Source organism: Musa acuminata, chromosome BXJ2-7 (genome assembly GCF_036884655.1).
Source record: "Musa acuminata AAA Group cultivar baxijiao chromosome BXJ2-7, Cavendish_Baxijiao_AAA, whole genome shotgun sequence".
Lineage (NCBI taxonomy): Eukaryota > Viridiplantae > Streptophyta > Magnoliopsida > Zingiberales > Musaceae > Musa > Musa acuminata.
Window position 1 is genome coordinate 28,611,129 of NC_088344.1, and position 7,985 is coordinate 28,619,113.

Genomic DNA, 7,985 nt, shown 5'->3' on the forward strand with positions numbered 1-7,985 from the left:
TATTGTCAAGCTCTTCATGAGCATTGCAAGTCATCTCATAGGTCATTAACGACTCGATAAGTTCTTTGAGAGGAAAATTATTTAAATCCTTAGCATTTTGAATGGTCGTTACTTTAGGGTCCCAACTCTTTGGAAAGGATCTCAATATTTTATTAACAAGTTCAAAATTTGAAAAACATTTGCCAAGTGCTTTTAGACTATTGACGAAATTCATAAAACGGGTGTACATATCTTCAATAGTCTCATTTGGTTTCATTCGAAACAACTCAAAATCATGCATCAAAATATTTATTTTAGAGTCTTTAACTCTATTAGTGCCTTCGTGTATGATTTCGAGTGTGTGCCAAATGTCAAAAGCCATTTCGCAAATAGAAACCCGATTGAATTCAGCTTTATCCAAAGCGTAAAATAGAGCGTTCATAGCTCTAGCATTTAAAGAAAAGGTTTTCTTTTCCAAATCATTCCATTTTTCTATTGGAGTAGAAGACGTTTTAAAATCGTTTTCGATAATATTCCATAAATTCAAATCCATAGAAAGCAAAAAAACTCTCATGCAAGTTTTCCAATAAGTGTAGTCCGTCCCATTGAACATGGGAGGACGAACAATAGAAAAGCCCTTTTGAAAGCCGAAAAGAGTCATTTCTCTTGGGTGTTAAACTAAATGAGAAAGACGTGACTCTGATACCAACTGTTAGGAACGAGTCGACATTAAGAGGGAGGGGTGAATTAGTGTAGCGGATAAAACACGTCAGTTTTAAAAAACTTTGTATGATAAAAACTGATTTCGGAAATGTGAGTTTAACTTGAAAGCATACGGAAGAGTGTAATGAGAAGGTAAAGCAAGTAAGATAGTTTGCAAGGAAGATAAACTGCAAAATAGAAATGCAAACTATTTTATAGTGGTTCGGTCGTCGTGACCTACATCCACTCCACCGATTCTTCTTTCGTTGTGGCCACCGACATCCACTAACGATTTTATTTCAATCAGATGAAGATCAACTACCCATTTACACCTCATTTTCACATGTTTAAGAGACAACCTTTATACCCCTCTTATACAAGGTTTCCCTCACACACCTCCCTTAGAACTCTCTCTAAGCTTTAGGAGAAGGGAACTTAACTTTCTAATAAGGTTTACAATTTTAGCATCACAGAGTTTTGCTCAATTTTCTTGCTATCCCATGTAGGAATAGCTGGGGTATTTATAAACCTCAAATGGCTTCAAAACTTAGAGCTAAAATTAAAATCCTGGATATTTCGAGGTACGGGCGGTACCACCGCCTGCACTGGGTGGTACCACTACCTACACTAGGTGGTACCACTACCTAGAAAATTATGTCTGGGTGGTACCATCGCCTAGACTGGCAGTACCATCGACCAAACTAGCAGTACCGTCGCCTAAACTGGTAGTACCATCGCTTGGAAGTCTCTCGAAGATTGTGTTTGGGCGGTACCATCACTTAACATAGTCTCGAAGACTGTGCCACGATGATTCTATTGTTAGATCATTGTTTGGGCCTTCCACTTGGCCCAACACAACACAAACTTGGGCCTAGTTGGCTCCTAATTGAGTTGACCTAATTATATTTTAAATCAACTCAATTAGACTTTAAAGTAACTAACATAATCGATTACATGCGAATCCTATGTTGTCCGGCATGCCATTGGTTCTTCCGGCACTTCGTCCGATCATTCGGCGCATCATCCTCCTTCAGCGTATTGCTCAATCAGCATGTTATCTTCTCATAAATTCTGATCTCCTTCAGGATGATGCCACCATGAATTGAGCACAAATATATATATATATATATATATATATATATATATATATATATATATATATATATATATATATATATATATATATATATTTGTGTGTGTATAAGTATAAGCTAGATGAGAATCTTATTGTTATTGCCACCATGAATTGAGCACTTGAATTGGGCTTCTTAATAAGGCCATCATCCTACTCTAATTAGTTCATATTATAGATCATTTGATCTATAAATTCATCTATGTAATCTAAGAAAAACAAATTTTACCGATTTATCTTACCACGCGTAAACTGCTTGGCTGGGATGGAGTATAAATAGTATGGTTGGATCGATCGAACCATGTCGCTTCTCTCAAAACCCTCCGGCCGACCGGTTCATCCAACACCGAACTGGGTCACGTAAATCCTCGATTCCAGCTGATGAAATCAAACATGATTCAATGCAATTTAATGCATGACCACATGATTTTATTAAGATCCATGTATTCTATATCCTATTAATTCTCAACGGACAGAATCAAGCCTAAACGGACCCGGTCTATTGAGAGCCCCAACCGGCTTCCGTGAGCAATTAAATCGATCTGCTTTCTTCCCTGGCGAATCTTTCCTCGACGTGCATGATATGGTATCGAAATAGATATGGCGGTGGCGCCACGATATCACATGAGATCGACATTACTGCGAAAACTTTTCCCCTGGCGGGGAGCGAGTGACTATGGTGAGTGAGTCAGTCAACGCGCGGACTCGTTCCCCCCCTCGCCCCTGTTCAAGAATCCGGTAAAGATCGTTTCTCGTCAGTTGGGTGCGGTGCAGCGCGCCTTGGGATTTCTTGAGGGGAGCGGGGATCCGGTTAGGATCTCCTTCTCCTTATTCTCTGCTCTTCGTCGCTTCTCCTCCCTTCTCGGCACCGGGTATATAAGCGGTGGCGGCCTCTGGGTTCTTGTTCCGCAATGTCGTCGCCGAGAGGAGGAGACAAGGAAGGCGGCCGGGATGGCGAGCGCCAGATCCACGTCTTGGCTGTTGACGACAGCTCCGTCGACCGAGCCGTGATCGCGAAGCTCCTCCGGAGCTCCAAGTACAGAGGTAGGCGCTCTCTTCCCATGGAAAGCTCGATGTCTGATTCCCTCCTTGTGCTGATGGAAGACGCGCACCGGCTTGTTGTTTTGTGACAGTGACGGCCGTGGACAGCGCCAAGAAAGCACTGGAGCTCTTGGGAACGGTGAGTTGGGATGATGATTCAAGAAACTGTGCATGTGTATGTTCTTCTATCTCTTTGATGTTAGGATGATGCTCCTTTCTGATGCAGGAACCAAATGTCAACATGATTATTACGGATTACTCGATGCCGGAGATGACAGGGTACGAGCTCCTCAAAAGAGTCAAGGTGGGAAACAAACCCATTCCGTCGAACACAAGATAGGCATCAGACTGACAACCTCATGTTTTACTGAAGCTTGACTACTTCGTTGCAGGAATCGCCAACGCTTAGGGAAATCCCGGTGGTGATCATGTCCTCGGAGAACGACCCCGACAAAATCAACAGGTAGCTCATCAGGTTTCGTCTTCTGCCGTCTACAGGCCGAGGTGTTCGATGTTGCTGATGCATTTGTCCATTGGTTCAGATGTTTGGAGGAAGGAGCGGAGGATTTCTTGCTGAAGCCCGTGCGGCCGTCTGATGTGTCCCGCTTGTGCGGTCGGATGCGCTCGTAGGATATACATAGGAAGAAACCTTCTTCGCATGCACACATATACGTGTATTGCAAATTCATTCTTTTTGGGACAACAACAGAATAAAAAGTAAATGCTCCCTTCTTGAATTGACCCATTCACTTTCCGCCACTAAATTTGATCGGAAAATTGATGCACAGATTTAATTTCCTTTCTGCCAGTTGAGATAGCAATTTACGCACCAATTTATCTTCTTCCATCGACACCCGTACACACAATCCCCGTTAAAACTGAATATTACACGGTTCATGTTGATTTCCATTTTTGCCCTTCGTCGCACAACTATTTGCATATCAGCGGACCCATGCGGAAGCCACCCAACGCCGTGTTCCTCAAATCCAACGCCGAGTGAAACAACTCATTGACGGCGTTCGATAAGGCGTCTAACCCTTCCGTTAACTCGTTTGTAGCGTTATCCGTCTCCCTGGCGGTTTCCTGTAGGCGCTCAGCCTTCTCCCCATCGCCGTTTGGCTCGATCGCGTCTATGATCTCCGCCAGCTTCTTGACGGCAGCCTTCACCGCCTCCATCTCGGCGACGGATACGTCGCCGGGGAGTTTGTGCGCGACCGCCGCGGCCACCTTGTGGTATTCGTCAGCCCACGTGAAGTCGGCAGGGACGCGGTCCACGGCGCCGGCGATCAGGCCGGAAGCGGCCTCGACGGCGTAAGTCGCCCTGCGGACGTAGGAGAGCTTGCCGCGGGGGGGAACGACCGGGGCGAGGGGCCGGACGAGGTCGCCGGTGAAGGGCTTGATATCGCGGCGGGGGGAGCCCCACCACTCGGCCACGGAGTCCCGCGCCCGCCGCAGCTTCTCGGGGTTCCGGCCGCCGTTGGAGGAGGCAAGGAGGTGGAGTGCGAAGCGGAGGTGGAGGCGACGACGTAGGAGGCGATCGATCTCGGCGGAGGCGGCGTTGCACGCGTCGAGGAGGGCGACGCCTGAGTCGAGGTAGGCGGCGAGGGCGTCGCGGTCGGATGATGAGAGGGCGCCAGTGAGGAGGACGGCGGCATCGGAGAAGGTGACCGCGAGGAGACGGACGGCTTGGGCGAGCCAGGAAAGGGCGACGGACCCGGACGATTCGGGGAGGGGGAGCGACGCGAGGCGGGCAACGAAGGCGGCCTCGAAGGGGTGCGCCAGAGAGGCAGGTTGGGTTTTAGGTGGAGAGGAGGGAAGGAAAGAGAAGCCATGGGTGGATATCATCTGTACGAGAAACATGGCCTCTGGGCTAAGCGTAGAGTACAGATGAGAGGAAGAGGAAGAGGAAGGGGGGAAGTCGCGGTGAGAAAAAGAAAGGGGGGACAAAGGGAGATAAAGGTGTTTGAGGATATGAACTCGACCGAACAAATTAATTATTGGGAGGGAGGATGATGCAAAGTACACGGTGGGAGGAGGAAGTAGAAGGGGGGAAAGAAAGTAGAGAAATGGAGGGTGACGTATAACTGGAGAAAAACCTTACCTTCCTAAGCCGACCACTTGAGGCGCGCCTCTCGCGGAAGCGTCGTCGGATTGGTCGCTTTTCTAAAGAGCCGAGCGGAGTTCCGTGATAGGTTACGGGGCTCCTTTTTCTGTGGCTGCCGAAGCTAATTAAGACACGACTTGAGTAGGGGACTGCTGCGAGGCAAGAAGGCAGGCCATTTAGAACGTACGACACGTTCTCAGGTAGTGGCTTGAGGACAGACGCTCTCTTCATCCTGCGCGCGCGCGTGCGATTTTGGCAGCACGCAGGTTGGAAGGCGCGGAACGTCACGCTTTACCGCGCACGCAATTTCGACGGTCGTGGCCCCGCAAGGAACGAGTTCCAGCGGGTCACGTGTAGGTCCCCCTTTTATCATCCAATCAACGTGGCGGTTCGTGGGTAATTCTTGGTCTCCGGAGTGGGGCAAAGGATAGATGGAGCGAAGATTTCGGTTTTCCTTCCGAAACTTATTATGACGACATGACGGTTTGAGCCACCAGCCTTGGCGTCGCACGAGTTATCGTCCCAACAGGTGGGACCACATGCCTGACTCCAGATGGCGAATATAATGCTCAAAGGGGTAGGTTAAGAGAGTCCATTTCCAGGAAATTTCAAAAGCGGATGGCGATGACGTGGAATGACCAGGGCCTACGTTTCACCCACGCATCAGGTCGTGTTGGTGGTGGATCCGCGTCTGATGTCGCCGCGTTCTTTTGCTTAAAATCCGTGACACGTGCGCTCGTCCTGCGTTTGACTCCAAACAAAAAGCGGAAGTAACGGACAGCGATTACCGTCGTATCGACTAGCTTTGTCTTACGTTTCTCTTTTCCACCTCAGGCACGAGAGTTTGGCAAAAGAAGAAGGCAAATTCTACACCAACACTGCCCCAAATCAATGCCTGACTAACAAGAGAAACATCTACCACTGATTACTATAATGATTTGATGCATTGGTACCTTCACCACAGAGTCATGGAACGAATCAGAAGGCTCTATGGCCGGTGATGCATACAATTAAAGATAGATGCTTCATACCGATGCACACCACGAATATTTCATCGGCAACCGTCACCTTGGTGCTATATGATGCTATATATGATTTATGACCACATTCTCTTACATCTAAGTGGTGACCGACGGCACATCTTCACCGATCATCTCGGAAACGACGGACGAGATTAACGCCGGTCCGCCCGTACGAAGGTTGAAGTACATGTCGACTCGTTGCTTTGTTCCTCTATTTAAACCCGCCATGGGCCGACGTCCCTCTGACTCGATGCATCCCTCTGCATCTCCCTCTTTGTTTGATGACATCGATAACTTTAGATCTTTATCCACTAAAGCTTCATATATTCTTGGCGATATGACAACATTATTTCACGTGGATTAACGTAGACAACATCATCATACAGACATACTAGCGATGAGCATGAGGTGTTAAGGGCATTTGCGTTGGCCTCCTCGGGTGGTCATTTGGGCATAGCAAGGGCAGGTGTCGTAGTTGCCGTAAGTGCCCGGCGGCACGCAGTTGCACCTCTCGCAGCACGTCCCGCACGCCCTCTTGCACAGGTTGAACGTCCACGACGCCCTGCACCTTCTTCACATGCCCCTCGGCAGTCTATACGACCAAGAGTCCAAGTAACTACATTAGAATCTATCACACCTTATCTTCTAAGCAATAGCATCGTCTCAACTTACCCATGGTGGTGTAGTTGAGCAGCGATCTCCCTCCTCGTCCCTCACTCGTCGTTTCAGATTCAAGGACTCGACGCGTCTCGCCGAGACGGAGTGAAAAGAGCAGTAGCAGTGGTAGTAGCGAAGCAATTAGAAGCAGCCGAGGAGCCATGGAAGGAAGAGTTGGCGGCATGACTGAGACAAGTGAGTTGATGACTGTTTATGTTAGCAGGAACGAAGTCCACCAGTCATGTTTACAGAAGAAGGTGGTGAGAGTCGTGGGAGGAAAGATATTGCAGAGTACGTGCGCGGGGGACTCATCATCGACTCCAGCAAAGTCCATATAACTGTTAGAAATAAAAGATACGGTGCTCCTTATTTATACACGTTAGGAGCTGTTGTTATACCCACATAAGATGGTGCTCCTATTAAGGATGTCGATCTTGAACCGATGCAATGAAAATGATTTATAAGCGAGAAGCTTCGTGAGCGAGTATATTAGTTGATTAACCGTATGTACGTGAAAAACACGTAATTGATGTCTGACAACTTATTATCGTACGAAGTGAAAGTCGATGGTGTGTTTTATGCGTGAGTGGAATACTGGATTAGTGCATAGGTAAGTGGCTCCGACATTGTCACAATATATTGTAGGAGTAGAGGTAGAGTTGATGTCAAGTTCCTTAAGTATATTCATGATCCAATTGAGTTCGACAATAGTGGTTACAATGGCATGGTATTCAGTTTTAATTATAGATCGTGCAATTGTCTTTTGCTTATTTGAACTCCAACTGATTGGAGGAAGATAATATACCCTGATATGGATATTCTATTATCAAAATTCCCTACCCAATCAGCATCAACAAAGGTATGGAGATGAATAAGGGAGTGTTTGCAGAAAAAAAGGCCATGATTGAGAGTCCCGTGAATATATCGCAAGATTTGTTTAACTGTAGACCAATGCATAGTAGATGGCCGATGCATGAATTGTGATAATTTATTAACCGCAAATGAGATATCTGGACGGATAAGAGATAAGTACTATAAGGAGATAAGTACTTAGCGGTATTGAGTTGGGTCTATAGTAGGGCTTCCATCATATAGTTTGAGTGACTCATTAGTAGATAGAGGGGTTGTAATCACTTTTGCATTATGCATGTTCGTTTTTTATAATAGATCTTGAATATACTTTCTTTATGATAGAAAGAGTTCTAAAGATGTGAAGATGTGTATGTTGTTTTCACTCCTAAAAAGTAGCTCAAGGTTCGTAGATCTTTAAGGGAGAAACGATTTGCCAAATGCCTCAAATTCAAATCATTAAATCATCAAAATTACTTTCAAGAGATACAAAATGACA

The 7,985-nt window shown here is 46.5% G+C and overlaps 2 protein-coding genes across 2 annotated transcripts; one reads left to right on the top strand and one right to left on the bottom strand.

Moving 5' to 3' along the window:
• Positions 1-2,629: 2,629 nt before the first annotated feature.
• Positions 2,630-3,484, top strand: LOC135617499 (two-component response regulator ORR5-like). Its single transcript, XM_065117799.1, has 5 exons — positions 2,630-2,857; positions 2,947-2,993; positions 3,081-3,158; positions 3,247-3,317; positions 3,397-3,484. The coding sequence occupies exons 1-5, from the start codon at positions 2,725-2,727 to the stop codon at positions 3,482-3,484; spliced, it is 417 nt and encodes a 138-aa protein (XP_064973871.1). The 5' UTR covers positions 2,630-2,724.
• Positions 3,485-3,565: 81 nt separating this feature from the next.
• On the bottom strand, positions 3,566-4,928 carry LOC103973218 (protein BPS1, chloroplastic-like). The gene has a single exon (XM_065117798.1). It carries the CDS (start codon positions 4,712-4,714, stop codon positions 3,785-3,787), a length of 930 nt encoding a protein of 309 aa, XP_064973870.1. The 5' UTR covers positions 4,715-4,928; the 3' UTR covers positions 3,566-3,784.
• Positions 4,929-7,985: the final 3,057 nt, after the last annotated feature.

What these genes read in the sequence shown, in the direction of transcription:
- LOC135617499 (XM_065117799.1), top strand. Translation starts at nt 2,725, where the DNA reads ATGTCGTCGCCGAGAGGAGGAGACAAGGAAGGCGGCCGGGATGGCGAG. An exon ending in AGCTCCTCAAAAGAGTCAAG is followed by an intron (nt 3,159 to 3,246) that starts GTGGGAAACAAA and finishes ACTTCGTTGCAG; the next exon opens with GAATCGCCAACGCTTAGGGA. An exon ending in GACCCCGACAAAATCAACAG is followed by an intron (nt 3,318 to 3,396) that starts GTAGCTCATCAG and finishes CCATTGGTTCAG; the next exon opens with ATGTTTGGAGGAAGGAGCGG.
- LOC103973218 (XM_065117798.1), bottom strand. Translation starts at nt 4,714, where the DNA reads ATGTTTCTCGTACAGATGATATCCACCCATGGCTTCTCTTTCCTTCCC.